The 15,608-nt window shown below is 53.2% G+C and overlaps 6 protein-coding genes across 6 annotated transcripts; 4 read left to right on the top strand and 2 right to left on the bottom strand.

Annotated features, from left to right (window-relative positions):
• Positions 1-3,058, bottom strand: BDZ83DRAFT_461076 (OPT oligopeptide transporter). Its single transcript, XM_060503234.1, has 3 exons — positions 2,872-3,058; positions 492-2,795; positions 1-435 (listed from the first exon to the last, which is right to left on the bottom strand). Exons 1-3 carry the CDS (start codon positions 2,956-2,958, stop codon positions 136-138), a joined length of 2,691 nt encoding a protein of 896 aa, XP_060361542.1. The 5' UTR covers positions 2,959-3,058; the 3' UTR covers positions 1-135.
• A 2,073-nt stretch (positions 3,059-5,131) lies between these two features.
• Positions 5,132-5,799, top strand: BDZ83DRAFT_631974 (uncharacterized protein). Its single transcript, XM_060508932.1, has one exon. It carries the CDS (start codon positions 5,208-5,210, stop codon positions 5,514-5,516), a length of 309 nt encoding a protein of 102 aa, XP_060361541.1. The 5' UTR covers positions 5,132-5,207; the 3' UTR covers positions 5,517-5,799.
• A 4-nt stretch (positions 5,800-5,803) lies between these two features.
• BDZ83DRAFT_631972 (uncharacterized protein) lies at positions 5,804-6,886 on the top strand. Its single transcript, XM_060508931.1, has one exon. The coding sequence runs from the start codon at positions 6,143-6,145 to the stop codon at positions 6,449-6,451; it is 309 nt and encodes a 102-aa protein (XP_060361540.1). The 5' UTR covers positions 5,804-6,142; the 3' UTR covers positions 6,452-6,886.
• A 1,093-nt stretch (positions 6,887-7,979) lies between these two features.
• BDZ83DRAFT_631971 (short-chain dehydrogenase) lies at positions 7,980-9,938 on the bottom strand. Its single transcript, XM_060508930.1, has 2 exons — positions 8,635-9,938; positions 7,980-8,573 (listed from the first exon to the last, which is right to left on the bottom strand). Exons 1-2 carry the CDS (start codon positions 9,603-9,605, stop codon positions 8,456-8,458), a joined length of 1,089 nt encoding a protein of 362 aa, XP_060361539.1. The 5' UTR covers positions 9,606-9,938; the 3' UTR covers positions 7,980-8,455.
• A 459-nt stretch (positions 9,939-10,397) lies between these two features.
• Positions 10,398-12,044, top strand: BDZ83DRAFT_755188 (uncharacterized protein; the record flags this gene model as incomplete). Its single annotated transcript, XM_060514579.1, has 3 exons — positions 10,398-10,419; positions 10,478-10,822; positions 10,873-12,044. 3 exons carry the CDS (start codon positions 10,398-10,400, stop codon positions 12,042-12,044), a joined length of 1,539 nt encoding a protein of 512 aa, XP_060361538.1.
• A 364-nt stretch (positions 12,045-12,408) lies between these two features.
• Positions 12,409-14,532, top strand: BDZ83DRAFT_460878 (putative oxidoreductase). Its single transcript, XM_060503232.1, has 2 exons — positions 12,409-13,720; positions 13,773-14,532. The coding sequence occupies exons 1-2, from the start codon at positions 12,772-12,774 to the stop codon at positions 14,252-14,254; spliced, it is 1,431 nt and encodes a 476-aa protein (XP_060361537.1). The 5' UTR covers positions 12,409-12,771; the 3' UTR covers positions 14,255-14,532.
• The last annotated feature ends 1,076 nt before the right edge of the window (positions 14,533-15,608 follow it).

Below are 15,608 nucleotides of genomic sequence, written 5' to 3'. Positions count from 1 at the left end.
TCATCCTTCAAATCGTTACATCCGCTGATTATAACACCGTTTCTAGGTACGTGTCCACGATGTCTCTAGTCCCCACGTTCTTTTCATCACATCATACATGCGCTGAAATTCGAAACAAAAAGCCACAAGCACAACTTAGTTGTGCAGCACGAAGGAAACCTCCACATCTAGTGGAAGTCTCCAATGCGGGGACCGAAGTACTCGCCCTCTGCAAGAGTAAGCAGACGGCAAGCCTTGCCTTCGCAACCCTGGCTGACCTGTGAGGAGAGGAATGTTAGTAGGGTCTTTTAAGATCAAGTTGGGAACTGGGAAAAAACGTACGACTGAGTTGCCCCACCAGTCGACCTCGATGTCCTGCCATTGAAGGCCGAAGAACATGATGATAGAGGAGATGGCAATACCGCAAGAGAAAGCGGCGGAGAGAACGAAGTTGTACTGAACGTGAGTGTTAGCCTCAGAATGCGAATAGCGGTGGCAGGGAAGCAACTGACCTTGGACCACAGACCCAAGAAGCGGCTCTTGAGGTAGACCCAGGAGAAGTAGGCAATGGGGACGGAGGGCCAGACGAAGGACATGTTGTAGGGGGCCCAGACGAGACCTCCGTACATGATGGCAACTGGGTGGATCTGGCGAACCCACTTCCACTTAGGGAAGAACTTGTTCAAGCTCCAGAAGAAGAGAACGATGGCGACACCGAGGGGGAAGCCGAGGAGGGTGGCAGTGTACTGGCCGCCAGCACCCCAAATCTTCTTGGGACCGACGGTACCCCAAAGGACAGAGGCGGTGAAGAAGGTGTTGATACCAGGGCAGGTCATCTTGAACTTGGCGTCCTCGGTGCAGATACCCGGGATGCTGAACATCTGAAACTTGAGGACGGCGAGACAGACGAGGGTGGACACGAAAGTCGCGACGATCTGAGCCCAGAAGGTGTGGCGAGGGGGGATCTTGACGTAGTGGGCGAGCTTCAAGTCGTTGGAAAACCAGACGGCGTGAGCGCAGGTGACGTAGCCGAAAGACTTGAAGTAGTTCATGGCCAGGGCGTTACCCTCGACCCAGGAACCACCGATGAACTCGGCAAGCACGTTCAGGGTGACCTCGATACCCGTCATGGCCTTGATGATACCGACCGGCACGACGAAGATCATGCAGAGGATGATACCATAGAAGACGACACCGACGGTGGTGTACGTAGGCCAACCAGCGATACCAGCACAGCCCAACGCAATGGCGATGACGAGGACGGTGAGGTAGTGCCATTCGGGGACCTCGGGGTAAGCCTTCATCAGACGGCTGTGGACGTCAAGGACCTGGTCCTTCTCAATGTCGCTGTTCTTCCTGAAGCTACCAATGAGAGCCTTAAAGCCAAGGGCAATCTCGTGACGGTGGTAGAGAGCGGCGTATGTGATTGTGGCGGTGTAGATGGCGAAGAAGAACATGTAGATCATGACATTCGCAGCGCCCAAGAAGGGGGGGGAGTACGCCTCGTACGCCTCCTTGTCGAATAGACCGTGCTCGTTGACGGCGCGCGAGACGTTGTACAGAGCGCCAAAGTGATCGTAGACCTTGTTGGAGTTGATGGGCAGGTATCCGGTGTTGTAGGTGTTGGTGTACCAAACAGCCAAGACGACGAACATGGAGATGAAGGTGCCAAGGAACTTGTTGAAGGTGGAGAAGAAGGGGACCATGAGAGGGTCGGTGTTGTCGTACAACAGGATGTTCCAGTCAAAAGTAGGGAAGGGGTTGAGACCAAGACCACTGTTGAAGCCAGTGATTGTCGCGAGGTTGCGGTTCTTGGGGGCGATCCAGGTCATCCAGCTGAAGGTGGACAGAGCCGTGAACAGGTAGTTGGGGAACCAGAACCAGACGAACATGGCGGCAAAGGTGATGTAGAAGAACTTCTGTCTGCTCCAGCGCCAGATGCTGTTGAAGGGACCATCGACGGTGGAGTTCTTGTCGGTGTGGAAAGCAGAGTTCAAGGCAATGGTGACCAAGGATGCCGGCCACACACAGTACGAGGGGTAGACGAGGAATCTCCTGCAGAGACCCGCAAGACCGTATCCGATGAAGTTGGTCGACAAGGAGATGAGAAGCTGGTAGCCAAAGTTGGCAGCGTAGCTCTGGTTGAAGAACTTGGGCAGCCACTGCGTCCAGATGATGTAGTTGGTGTAGGGGATGTTGTAGGCGACATTGGCCATGATGGTGATGAGCATGTGCTCCTTGCGGTTGAACGGGCCGGGGTTCAGCGAGTAACGGTGGCCGGCGACGGTGAATCCAACATCGGGGAGGGACTTCTCCCACAGCTTACCCAGGGGGTAGGCGAGCAACTGAGCAACGTTGGCCAGAATGGTGATGGACGGGTAGCGGACCGAGAAGAGTTGGTTGACGAAGGCGAGCAGAGCAGAGAAGACGAGACCGATAACCCAGGCGCGGAGGGTCGAACTGGGCATGGTGGGGTCGTCGTGGTTGTCGACGACGGCGCGGACCTCGGCGTAGGGCGAGTTTCCGGTGATGAGTGCGGCCTCGAGCTTCATCTCCTGAATGAGAGTTTCGTGCTTCTCGGGGTTCTCAAAGACATCGTCGTTGTGGAGGAAGTCCTCAATCTTCTCGATAATGGCGAGGGGGAAGTTGGGATCCTTCTCGTGGATCTTGTGGACGTTGAACATCATCTCGCGGACCTCCTCGAGGGACATCTGCGAGGCGAGCTCCTTGGCCTCGAGCAAATCATCCTCGGTGACGTTGAAGTCGTGCTCAACGTGTTCGTTGTAGTCGGCCCCATCGGGGTGGGCATCGACGATCTGATGGAAGGCATCAGCGTATGGTTCATCAATGGAGAGGTATGTTGATGCTCGTCGACATCCAGGACCAACTTACAGGAGCAGTCTTTTCGGTCGAGACCTTCTCGTTCGAGACCACACCGCCCTGGTGGACGGGGGCCCGTTCTTCACGAATGTCGGACATTTTGATGCACTGGGTCAGTATTCTTCACCTTGAAAAGGTTGTAGAAGCTTGATTCGGTTGACCCGTGGACGCTTGGGCTGGAAAGTTGCCAGTGACCGAGAAAGAGACGAGAGGCGGGTGGAGGGAACCGAGGACATCTCGACCTTTTAATATCCAAGAGCCACGAGGCGGCCATCCTTGTCAGACGCCGGATGCTTATCGACGGTGGAGCCAAGGGTTCCCAACGGCCTGGCAACGAACGGACACGACGGTGGTCCCAGTTTCGCCACGAGACGATCCCGAGGATACAGGTAACGGCAGAGATCCCCCATGCGCCTAACATAGATGAGAGGCCGAGATGGCGCTGGGCCAGTCGATCCAGTGAGCTTCCCCTTTCTGGAACCAGAGTTGAGGTGGCAGGGATGATCATGTTCAGGGCTGGACTTCCAGCCCGTCACCCTCCCTCCTATGCTTGTGCGTCCGGAGACCCCAGTGCAACCCTTGTGACAGGGAGGTCTACCTTCTGCATTGCGACAAGTCCGATATCAAAGGTTCTGGGACGCGGTAGGAAGGGATCGGTCTGCATTCGCACTATAGCCGCATTGGGCGCAATCTGCCGGGGGCCGGCTGCAATGAAAGAATAGGATGAGATGAGAGGTTGTGAGACGATGACATGGAGGAAGTGAGAAAGACCAACAAGAGAGAATCACAGCGTCTATCCCAGTACGTAAGAGACACAAACTTCCTTCGAACGAGCCATACGCCTGAGATGTCGTTCTAACATGCCGGTCCAGTTCGTCTTTTTTTCTACTTTCTTCTCCCTTGGTGTCCTTCAGACTCCAGTTTCCTAGTCGTGGGCCGATGGGCGGAAAGGAAAACCCCACCTCCTCCCACTCCTCCTCCCGGCCACCCACCGGGGTCCAGTTGCGTTCGGCACCCACTGACCCAGGAACCCACAGCGCGGATGGACCTCCAGAGATGAGGGATCCTGGTGTGCCTGGCTACGAGGAGAACATGCTCACCAGCTGCTGGACTTTCCCATGGACCAGACAGGGCGGCCAACACGCAGCAAACCGCCTATTTGGGAGGTCAAGTGCGCTTCCGCTGGTGATGCCAAGCAGTTGGGCCCTCGAGTGGCTTGATCCAGTATGGCAGGTCCAAGATATCAATAGCGGGGAGACCTCTTTTGGGGACTTTTTGAACGTGAGCGAATGCGGCTGCAGTCTTTGCGAGATCCAGGTCTGCCAATGGTGCGGAGTATCTTGGACGTTGGGCCCTCTGCGAATCCGCGCCCCGTCGTAATCGCGATGGCTTCATCGTGGTGCGACACACCAGCTTACAGAAGGAGGGAGCAGCCATTGTCTCACTCGCTTTGGTCGATCAAGTCTCTGATGGATAGTGTTGGTACGCAGTTTTTACGCCGTGTAGAGACATTTGATCCATGTTGCCCCCCCATCAATGTCCAATCTCAGGCTCTGAGCAGGCAATATGGCAGTGGCGGGGGGATGCTGGTGGCAAGGCGAGTGACCGACTCCGTATACGAATACCAATCCGGGGATCCCTCTCGGCATTGGCCGTGCACTGTCGCGTGTGAAAGTGTTACCCTTTCACTGTGCTCCCGCCAAGAAGCATATTTGGTGGAACTGGCATGTGGGAGGGAGCCGCTCCGGAAGAATGAAGAATGAAACTCTGTGCGGTGGTTCAAATGAGCACACGATAAGACGTGAGGGCCGGGGTGGAGAGGCATCCCATCCATCAGCCTGGGTTTCCATCGTGAGAGCATCGATCAATCGATCTTGTCTCTATGGAGTATCGAGACATACATAACCGTATCCATACCTTTGCTTCGGATTCTACGAATTGGCTCTCGGTCGTACAGCTTATCACTGGTTACATTGCTGCGCCGCTTCGCTTCCCTCAGCTGGTGAGCACAACAATGCAAATGCAGAAGCACCTCACTAAAGCACGAAGAGACGAGCTAGTCGGAAGCCACGACGTTACACTACAACATTCCAGCGGTGTTTGCCGCAGCGAGGCGAGAGCGGGAGGCACCGTCAAAACGGCGTCGAAGAAGCACGGAAGGTTGGTGGAAAACGGTTAATTCGTCCCCTAGAGTCTACATAGTTGGATGGTGTGGATGGCTAGCACTGGCTGTTCTTGTTGGAGGGCGACTTGATAGCCCTCGGTCCTTTTTGCTGCTTCTCCCCCTTCACCCATTGACGCGCTAGTCGACGGCATAGACGACTCGAGGCGCTCGGCAGCTCGCAGTGATGGCTGAAGAAGGATATGATCGAAGGACCCTGGACGTGGCGTCCCTCTCCCAAGAAACCCCAAGAGCCCCCAAGCTTTGCCCAAGCCCGTTGCCCAAGACTTTCACGACATCCCCCCAGGTCTCCCAAGAGCGTCCAAGACGTCCAAGACCTGCCATCAAGAAGGACAAGAAAAATCAAGAGATCTTGCCCGAAAGCTTGTCACCATCCGGGGAAATACACACCATTTCTGCAGCCTACAAAAGAGGCGCTGAAGCTATCAGAGCCTCACGCCTATTCAACATCAGAGTTGACTCTCGAGTCTTGTGAGTGAGGCAGAGAGTATTGAAGTTGTGCCCCCATCCCAACAATGCAGCCCTGTTCCGCTACGGAGACCAACCCCTGTCTGTCCCTTCTCCCCTCTCTCTCCACCAGCCCGTCTCTCCAACTCTTATCAGCCAGATGGACGGAGGATTTGCAACCGGATTGACCATTCAAAAGCCGTGGACAAAGAGGAGTCGTATCATCCAACCAGCCACAAGGTGGCAAGTTGATTAATCTGTGTTCAGAGCTTCGGCCAGTTGGGCGGGGGGGCGGAGGGACGCAGAACACTGCTTCTGGAGGAACTTTTTGACGGCCACTATCCATGCTCGAACCAGACTGGCGCCAAACATCGGCAGCTTATTAGATGGATCAAGCAACGCGTCCTATCAGTCATCCCTGTCAGTCTTCTGCCGTAGGATTGGCTAGCCATTCCGTGCGATTTGGGCCAGATTGCTGTCGATTGTGTGGTCTATACCCTACGCAGTACGGAAATACTAACAAGCATTCAACATTGCACTCACGGATGTTTCTTTACACTTACTCTTCCCAAGTCGCTCGCCGACAATGAGCACTTCACATCTCGATTCCAGATGAACGTCGGACTTGCGTCGGATACGGTACAAACCTCATAGATGTTCGCCGTTAGGATTGCCGGTGCGGAACTCCCTCCGGAACATGATGCTTTCGCGCCAGCTTACGAGCCGATGATAAGCCCTCGAAATCACAGCCGGCCGCGGCGTTTGCCCTGTGACATTGAAGTCTTGGCTTGCAGGGACGAGCCACCCGCCATTTCCAAAACCGCACACGCACGACAGGCCAACAGCTTTTCCGTCCGTTGCTTTGTCGTTCGCGCAAGAGTACATTCCCGACCGGCACTGGTCTTCTTTCGGCAGGTCAAAAACCGACGCTGCGATTGGGTACACCACACGTTGCGAACTTGATGTTGTATCAAGGATGCTGGCCAACCCGACATGGTGTAATTCCCTCCACTGTTATCGCAATAGGCGCGTGATCCCTTATCATTCATTATGTGCTCAAAACCAAAGCAGGCACTTTGTTAAGCGTGCCAAGAGACGTCAGGGACGTTTGTGCGGCGCGACTCCGCGCGCTGGGCCATCGCGAGCCATATCCTGGGTTCCATTTCTTGCTCTTCGGGCGGCGTGGCGGCAGATGTGGCAGCCCGTGAATAAGTCGTGAAATACACGAATAGCTTGCATCCTCATAGTCGAAAGGGTCAGTCATGCGCCAGGGCGATTGTTAAGAAGCTTCCGTATTCGATGTGAGTTCGAAATGGTCTCTTGGCGCAAACCAAGCCAATGACTCGCCTTTAGCCTTTAGTCTAGATGGCTTTTTGAACAACAATAATCGAAGGTGACTTTTACTTTCCCTTGATAAATTACATTCGTGACGTTCGTCTGCATATCCGTGTTGTAGAGACTTAAACTACACTTCTCCCAAGACCCACGATGCGTAGACCACTGCAGAATCCTCGGTTCGCGGCAACTTGGCTTTCTCCTTGGCGATGCCAATGCTTCGTATGGGCGCATCTTGCCGTCTTGGAAAAGTCTTGGAAGATATTTCGCTGGGCGAGCTGAGGAATCGCCGCAGACCTTTTGCGCCTGGAGTCGACAGACATACATCGTGCGGAATCGCCAGGGTCGTTTGGCTCTAGGGTCATCCGCAGCGGTCCCCTGGCTCGGTCTGTTCTTGGCCTGCGGAGTGCCAGAGAGGTATGTTGGAACTTGGATGCTTTCTACAAATGATGCGGCGCCTTGGCAGCGGGCGCAGGCCCAGAAGTGGTCATCGTGCCGCTTCATCGCTCAGCTACGTACAAGTCAAGGGGCCTCGAAGAGAGGGCTGGAACCGCATGCCGGTGACTTTCGGCTGCAATATCACTTCCATCTCAGGACAAAGACAAACCCAGAGTGAATGTATCCGACAGCTCGGTGATGACACTCAACCGGTGATACCCTATCGCGAGCCATCCAAAGGTAAGATCGCCAAGGCTTGAGGATCGTTTGCTAGTTCTCACGGGTCGCCATGCCATTGTTCTCCTGAGTATTGCAATGCAAAGTTGGAAGCTCACTCACCGTTGGGGGGGCCGAGCCTGACCCCCTTCAGTTTGGATAGCAATACAACGTACCATCTCAACTAAGAAGGTGCTTTGCCACGCCAACCGTGAATGAGTGCTGAGGCACCTTGGCATAAGCTATCATGTCAAGCAGGGACTTGCCGTAGCCAGGCTACAGGATTCTGGTACCAGGACCAGACCTTCGTGGACTGCGAGACGGCTTTAGATGGTATCCGCTGCACCCATGAAGACGCAGTATATCGATGATCTTGCGCCTTATGGTGAGCTCTCGCTTCGATCTACACACCTCTTCCGCCTTCCTGCACTTGCCAATTGCGCCGTAAAGGACGGTTCATCCGATATGAAGGATTGGGACTTGAGTAGATAAATCATGGCTTGGGATTCACCGTTATCTCTTAACCTTCGAGGTAGATGTCATGATACTCAGTTCCTCCTTCGTGGATTACGGCTTGCCACCATACCAGCTCGCTACAGCATCCTGACGCCACCACTTGCCAGACATAATGATGGACTGCCTGCGGTCGAGGCGTTCACAAGCGGGCGTTGTTGGAACTGACAAATCAATACAGAAGTGAGACTGTCAACTCACTACTCTATGTAGACCAGAATACCCATGAAATGACCAAAGATGATACGAGATATCTAAGCGAGACCCATTCACCCAATACACCAAATCGGAAATGCAGCAAGAAAAACAGGCAGACTGACACCAGAAACTATTGCATCCGAGACGACTGCATCAATCAGCAATTAGACTTTCTGCATACGACCCAACATGTTCCCCAGGTAATGCCAAGTCCCAGGCTGACGGGGCAAAAGGGCCCGGAAGGAAGCGAGGTCCTTATCGCGAGTCCTACTGCATGGAGCGAAGGATCGAGCGCACCCCGGCAAAGTCCAATTCCTGTAGAGTCTCCTCCCACAATTGCTCTCGAGCGGTCTTGCCCTGTGGTGTATAGATGATGTTGGCAAAGCTTTGTCAGCGAGCAGTTAGCGAGGTCCATCGATGAAAGGGCGTGGGCAGTCAGCACTTACGGAAAGATTTTCCAGTCCATCAAGTAGCTTCCATGAGTCTCTTCTCCTCTAACGACAGCGGCATCAAGGTATGTTGACGCTCCGACATCGAGGGTTCTCCCCGTCAAGCTCTTTCCCACTTCCGCTATCGTTTTGATAAGACTGCCGACGTGGCGGTGAAGTCCTGATCCTTTACAGAGACCCGGGTCGACGAGGTTGACGACGACATCTTCCCTTCGGACATGTTGGGCGAGCTTGATGATGAAGAGGTGACCCAAGAGCTTCGACGTCGAATACCGATCGGTGGCATTAAAAGTCTTCTCGTCGTCGAATGCCGCTATCATGGGAACTTTGTCCTGCTCCGGGAACTTGGCCATAAAGGCAGTGCCAGAGTTGACGATTGTCAATCTGCTTGGCTGATCTGAAGCTTTCTTGGACTTCAAGACTGGCAAAAGAAGGATGGCGAGAAGGGCAGTCGACAGGTAGTTCACTTGGAAGACCTGCTCATGGCCTGCTGGCGAGAGCCTGAAGTCTTCCTGAACCATGCCAGCATTCAAGATGACGTAGTCGATCCGGGGCAAGTTGGAACAGCGGTTGGCAAAGTCCTGGATGGACTTGTATGAGAGCATGTCTAGAGACCAGACCTCGACCGTAGCGTCGGGATGACTTTCTCTCAGGATATTCGCGGCAGCCTCTCCTCTTTCAGCGGATCGAACGGCGATGATGAGGTGTGAGAGATTGTGATCGAGCAGCTGGCGTGCGGCAGTGAAGCCCAGCCCAATGTTGGCTCCAGAAACGATAGCCGTCTTCCCGGAGAGGGAGAGGTCCTTTGGTGGTGTCCGGACTGTGGCACAGAACTGGGAGTTGATGAATAGTCTGCCTGGCCCCATGGTGAGAGGAGTGAGTTCAAGTGAGCTCGTCATGATGAGTTGTGAGGTGATGTGAGAAGAAGTAAGGTGTTGTGGTTGTTGCGGTTGTTGATGTGATTGCATTGATCTGTACAGAGCAGTATGTTGGAATTCATCGTCGAATTCGTGCTGAATATATAGCTTTCAAGCTATCTGGGGTATGACCAGCTTCACTTTTGGGATGTAAGGCACTTTGCACTCTTGAACGCGTGTAGACTGCAGGGCAGAGGCACCGAAACGCTAGAGATGGCTGAAGTTGAGGCATCGTGAACGCCTGGTGATGGATTGCTGTCTCAAAAGGGAAGACCGACTGGGTACCTAATATGGGAATCAATCGACGTGAGAAACGGGCCTTGTCCAAGACCGGAAAGCAATCGGTGTGTGGACGGCGTGTTCGGATCCCCCACCAGTGCCTTGGCCCACTAAACCGCCGGATAACACGTGGCGGAGCGGCCGCCAGCGAGCGGGGCTGCGGCCGGAAGGATCGGAGCTAGACCGGAAGAAGGCAACAATCAGTGCTCGGCGAAGGGACTTTGGTCGTCGTGCCGGCTTACTTTGTCGTAGTGAGGGGCGATTAGGTCGGGATAAGGTAAGGTTGCAGGGTAAATCCGACCGTCTTACGCGTGGTTTTCGTTGCCTTTCAACGCTCCGTTACCCATTTCCTCGATTGTTTTCCCCTTTGGGTAAACAGTCCTTCCTCCCTACCGGTCTTCTCACTTCAACCTCAAACCGAGGAGCATCTCAGACCTCGTTTCGGCTGCACCCTTAGCTCCGTCAGGTCTCCATCAAGTCATTGCTGATTACATATGAGAGGGAACTCCACTTGATTATTCACCGGAAGAGGCAGTAGGACCCTTGAGATCCGCTGGGTTGAAGATGGGAAACCAGAAACGGCCTAGTATGATCTCTAATCCATCTACCCATCATCATCATCCACTCTAACGTCGCTATTGCAGCCAGCAAGGGATTTGCCTTTGTCATCACAGATACATCTGGAAAGCCCAAGACAGACGATCGGAAACTCATACGCAGCCATGTCATGCGAGGCAAAAATACACGCCCGTCTCGTGGCGGCCAAAAGCGCTCGACCAAATGGGTCAACCAGACTAGTCCTCAACCCCCACAGGAACCAGAGGAACCACCTGCGCCCAAGTCACTCACTGCTCTCGTTAAAGAGCCGAGAAAGCAAAAGCTCTACAAAATTGCCTGGTACGAGCATGTATTCCGCACACCCAATGACTTGTACATGTTCCAATTTGCCGACGATATTGACGCGGCCTCCCGGGGCATGCTATTCGAATGTGAGCTTGATTCCTGCCCTGGATTTGTCATTATGCTCACCTGGTCATAGTTTACGCCGTTGTTAAAGAGACAATGTACCCCATCGAGTGGTGCCTGCAGTACGACGAGAGCAAGACGCCGTGGTTCTACTGGCTGCTAACAGATGCCGCGTTTCTGCACTCGATTTTATTCACCGTAGGATTGATGAACGACACTGTCAAAGGAGACAACCCAAGCAAGCACACCAACTTCCATATTTGGAAGACACTCCAGCTCTTGAACCAAAACATTGCAGACCAAGACATGGCGTTGGCCGACTCGACCATCGCCACAATTGTGTCCATGTGTATGGTGGCTGAAATTTTCGGACAGCGCGACAATGCCGCCGCACATATCCAAGGCATGCGTCAGATAGTGAAGCTGAGGGGCGGAATCGAAAGTTTCTCTCACAATCTTCAGTTGCAGGTCAAGATCTGCCGGTACGTGTCATTCCTCGATATTTATGCTCAACATCTGACGAAGCAAAGGGTGGACATTGGCTGGAGTTTATGCACCGGCGAGAAGCCGCTCTACTTCCGGGATACCTTCTCGTGGGAGCCTGCTTTTTCCCCTATACTGGGCAAAGTCCCTGTTGGCTCCGAGATTTGCCCTGGTTCTTCAAGCGTACGACTTCTCTTGGACGCGGCCGACAGTCGCTTGGGCAACGTCTTCCAAGATCTCCACGACTTCTCCCGCCTGGCGACCGCGCTGTACCACACCAATCGCAAGATTGACCCGAACCTGTTTCAGGAGTTCATGACTTGCGTTCAATACCGGCTGTTGTACTCGGAGACGACAGCACATAATGCCTTGGCCGAACTGGGTCGCCTTGGGATGATCAGCTACATCACCACCCTCTTTCTCCAGGTACAAGGTGCAAAATTCCAGTTCACCTCCTTGACTACCAAGCTCAGGTCAGCATGCAAGAAATTCGAGATATCAGCCTCGACATGCGCTTCCACGAAGCTACTACTGGCCTGGAGTCTTGTCATCGGTGCCATATCCGTCTTTGAAGAGGAGGACGATCGTTGGCTTTTGCCAAAGTTGGCCAATCTGCGAGACTCTCTGGGACCTACATGGCCCGAAGCCAAGGCCAAGCTCGAGAATGTCATTTGGACCGAAAATGTCCATGATTCTGCCGGTATCAAGGTTTTCGAAAAGCTAGTGCTGCACGTCGCCAGAATTCCGAGAGCTAGCGCATAATGCTGATCCCGAGACGCAAGCACATGCCACTTGAACAGAAGTCGGCGAGCTTCACTCCGGCTGGCTAGGTGTCTGGGATCCGTTGAGGTCTAATGCAGACAATGTGAAGCGATTGGAGGCCGTCGATTGCCAATCTACCACGTCAAAACCGTCACGTTGAATCCAGGAGTTGAATATACCGACCTTCTTCCACCACCCAGTCCAGAATCCATCATCGGTCTCAAGCGTATCTCGAGCCGCATATTACACAACTCACGATTTTGAGCTACTAGTAATGCCAAGCCCAGCCTATTGTTACCCCTCTCGACTATTTACAGCTCAAGACCTCGACCTATCACGATGGTTCCTTGATTCTGGATTCTTCGGGAAGCATATCAAATTGACAAGAGATTGACAACTCTTCAACTAATCCGTAGCTATTTCCGACCGCGATGTGGCCAGATGTCCGTCCGTACGCGTCGTGCCATGGGGACTTTCGTCAAGAAACCACACACTGCCCTGCTTCCATCTCACGTCAGCCTAGCCGGCCCCTCCCCTACGGTAGCATGGTTAAAACTCTCGGGTTCCTGTCCAATCGACAGTCACTGTTTGGATTCTGATATGAGATCTGCACGCTTTGGCAGCAGATCCCCTTCCGCGCATGGCATGTACGGGACATATATAAGCTCCATTGTGACCTCAAGCTTCGCAATGTCAATCAACGTTACATATCGAGAATCCAACTACAATGGCATCACTTGAGGCTTCACCAGAATTCCGGGGGTCTCACCCCACAGCATCGACGCTGGAGCAGATTGCTGCAGATGCACCCAAGCTGAAAAGCCTCATGACGAACTTCCCCAATCTTCTGGTATACACGAACTCGGCCGAGAAGTACGAGGAAGTTAGAAGCTTCTTCAACGCGAACATGACTCAACAGCCTTTCGCGGTCATCCGGCCGAGAACCGAAGCCGAAAGTGTTGCCATCATCAAGGAGCTGAAAGCTCAAGACATCCCATTCGGCCTCCGGAGTGGTGGGCACGACTTGACATTCGGGCAGGCACAGGGGAAAGACGGCGTCATCGTGGACCTGAGAAGCCTCGACAGCATCGTCATCGCCGAAGACAAAAAGTCCGTCCGCGTTGGCGGCGGCATCCTGGGCATCAAACTCGCGCACTTTCTGCAGCAGCACAAGCTCGTCACCCCCCACGGCTGGTGTCCGACTGTTAGCATCGCTGGCTGGGCCATGGGCGGTGGTTACGGATACACGAGCGCTTACCATGGTCTTGGTGCGGACCAAATCCTCGGTGCGCGTGTGGTTCTCGCGAATGGCGACATTGTCGACACGGACGATCATCCTGAGTTGCTCTGGGCTCTTTGCGGCGCTGGCAACGGCAACTTTGGTGTTGTAGTCGAGCTGCAGCTCAAGGTGTATCCCCAAACGGGCTTCTTGGCGGGCTTTCTCGGATTTCCCAATGATCAGGTTGGCGAAGTGTTGAAGAAATTTGGTGAATTTGAGAGGGATTTGCCTGTCAACTTCACTGGCGAAGCTACTCACATGGCTCTTCCCGGCGTTGGTCCCGTATTTGCCTGGCTGTTTGCTTGGACGTCTGAGAACGATGATCTGGAAGAGGGTTGGGCTTTCTTTGAGAAGATGAAGTCTCTTGGTACGCCAGTTCTCAACACGGTGGCAGAAGGTATGTACCACAGTCCCCCAATACAGACCACAATAACTTATCTGGCCTGCAGTGGACGACTTTACGTTTTTCGATGCAATCCCCTCGCCGACTAATGTCCACTGGTATCCTCGACTGAGGATGTTCGAATATTTCACTCCAGGAATAGCCAGTGCGTTCGGCAACAATTCACCACCGGGTGCAACCTCGGCTACTGTTATCCATGCCGCTCATGGTCGAGCCATCGAGGCGAACCCGTCAGTATGCTACCCTCTGCGCAAGAGGCATCGCATAGCAGCTCCCTCGGGTGGTGTCATCGACACCACCGCACAGGCGGCGGAATATGAAGAGTATAAGAAATGGGCGGATGATTTGGTCAACTCCCTCTCAGAACACGGCCAAATGCTTCCATACGGGAACCGTAACCTGGGGCCTGACAGGGACATGGACTGGGTATCAACATATGGCGAGGACACCCTATCAAGGCTCAGGGAGATCAAGCAGAAGTTCGACCCGGAAAATGTCTTCAAAACGGGGTATCCGAAGTTAGCATAAGTTGAGATTACGGTGCGACTTGAAGCTACCACATACGAATAGCGTTGGTGTTGGTCGTACGGTTGGTCATGATTGTTGAACGAAATATAGTAGGCGAATGTCACATACCTAGGCCTCTTGCTACAACCAACGAATTGACAACTAGTTTGACTGCGGCGCATTGCTTTCCGAGGCGGCAGACAGTTCGGCCAGCCACCCGAAGTCCCTGATGCCCCAAAAGAATTAAACGCCGTCGTTCAAGTCTTTCTCTTGTCAGCTTATTACACGATTAAGCGAATCATAAGCCAAGGGGCAAACCTCATTCCCCAAAATTGTCAATCTGACCGGCCATTATCATGGCTGGTTCTTTACCGCCTCAAGTATCCACAGAGACGACTTTGAGCAACGTAAACTTTGCTATGAAGCAAGCAAGCTAGCCATCTGACGATCTACTGCATGCGATTGTATCAAGAGCCATGTATATGTAAGCCTGTCCTAAACTCCGATTCGTCATGATTTCATATTGTGTCCAACTCATAGTCGAGAGTGGACTTTGGGCCTCGAGTCGCATAGTAAATGCAAATAATTACAATCGCCGTGTCAAGAACACCACTGAATTGCAGCCAAGTCTCATTCAGCTGGATCGAGAACAATAGAAGCGTAGTGGCAGGTTCCCAACTTTCCTTGCGACGGTCATTAAAACCGTTGTCACGAGTCTTCTGTTTCTGGTGCCAACCAAACAAAGCCGCAGATAGCGCATGACTTAACATAGCATGCATCTGTTTTCGGCGAAAAGAGCGACAAAAGAACGACACCAGCCGAGCTTGGAGAAAAATTTGCAAGTAGAAGCTGGATCGGACCATCGTGATTGCCTCTGATGGCGTTCGTTTCTATCGTATCGATGGCCGGACCTGGTTAGGGGTTGGATATCAATGGTCAGTCCGTTCAAGTCCAAGATGGCTCAGACGCTGGCGTCGGGACACAATCCCAAAAGAGCGAGCCGCAGGACGCGGGATCAGATAAAGCATGATTCAATATTTAGAGGCGCCTACGAACAGCGTGCACGGTAGAAGTGAGGTGGATTCGGTAACGATTTGAGGTTGAGGTACAAGTGCCAGAGATTGCTAGAGGGAGCTTGAAAAGATTAGAACTTTTGTTTCTATCAAAGGGAGCGCTATGCAGTCGCTACCCTGTAGCACCTGTCCTCACAGAACACAATCCGACATCAAAATGTCAGACCAGCTACAGCATCACAGGTGCACGGCTCAAGCAGACAGGCTTTGCACTACCGGTACATTGCGCGAAAATAGCTACAAGTGCGGATGGCCTTTTGCTGTAAATGGTTAAAGTTTGAAGAGCAGTGCGGGATAAGCTA

The sequence above is a fragment of the Colletotrichum acutatum genome, assembly GCF_030867785.1.
Source record: "Colletotrichum acutatum strain CBS 112980 chromosome Unknown BDZ83scaffold_95, whole genome shotgun sequence".
NCBI lineage: Eukaryota > Fungi > Ascomycota > Sordariomycetes > Glomerellales > Glomerellaceae > Colletotrichum > Colletotrichum acutatum.
This window is presented reverse-complemented; position numbering and strand designations above follow the sequence as displayed.

What these genes read in the sequence shown, in the direction of transcription:
- BDZ83DRAFT_461076 (XM_060503234.1), bottom strand. Translation starts at nt 2,958, where the DNA reads ATGTCCGACATTCGTGAAGAACGGGCCCCCGTCCACCAGGGCGGTGTG. An exon ending in CGACCGAAAAGACTGCTCCT is followed by an intron (nt 2,796 to 2,871) that starts GTAAGTTGGTCC and finishes GCCTTCCATCAG; the next exon opens with ATCGTCGATGCCCACCCCGA. An exon ending in TCTTGGGTCTGTGGTCCAAG is followed by an intron (nt 436 to 491) that starts GTCAGTTGCTTC and finishes ACTCACGTTCAG; the next exon opens with TACAACTTCGTTCTCTCCGC.
- BDZ83DRAFT_631972 (XM_060508931.1), top strand. Translation starts at nt 6,143, where the DNA reads ATGTTCGCCGTTAGGATTGCCGGTGCGGAACTCCCTCCGGAACATGAT.
- BDZ83DRAFT_631971 (XM_060508930.1), bottom strand. Translation starts at nt 9,605, where the DNA reads ATGCAATCACATCAACAACCGCAACAACCACAACACCTTACTTCTTCT. An exon ending in ATGGACTGGAAAATCTTTCC is followed by an intron (nt 8,574 to 8,634) that starts GTAAGTGCTGAC and finishes TCGCTGACAAAG; the next exon opens with CTTTGCCAACATCATCTATA.
- BDZ83DRAFT_460878 (XM_060503232.1), top strand. Translation starts at nt 12,772, where the DNA reads ATGGCATCACTTGAGGCTTCACCAGAATTCCGGGGGTCTCACCCCACA. An exon ending in TCTCAACACGGTGGCAGAAG is followed by an intron (nt 13,721 to 13,772) that starts GTATGTACCACA and finishes TCTGGCCTGCAG; the next exon opens with TGGACGACTTTACGTTTTTC.
- BDZ83DRAFT_631974 (XM_060508932.1), top strand. Translation starts at nt 5,208, where the DNA reads ATGGCTGAAGAAGGATATGATCGAAGGACCCTGGACGTGGCGTCCCTC.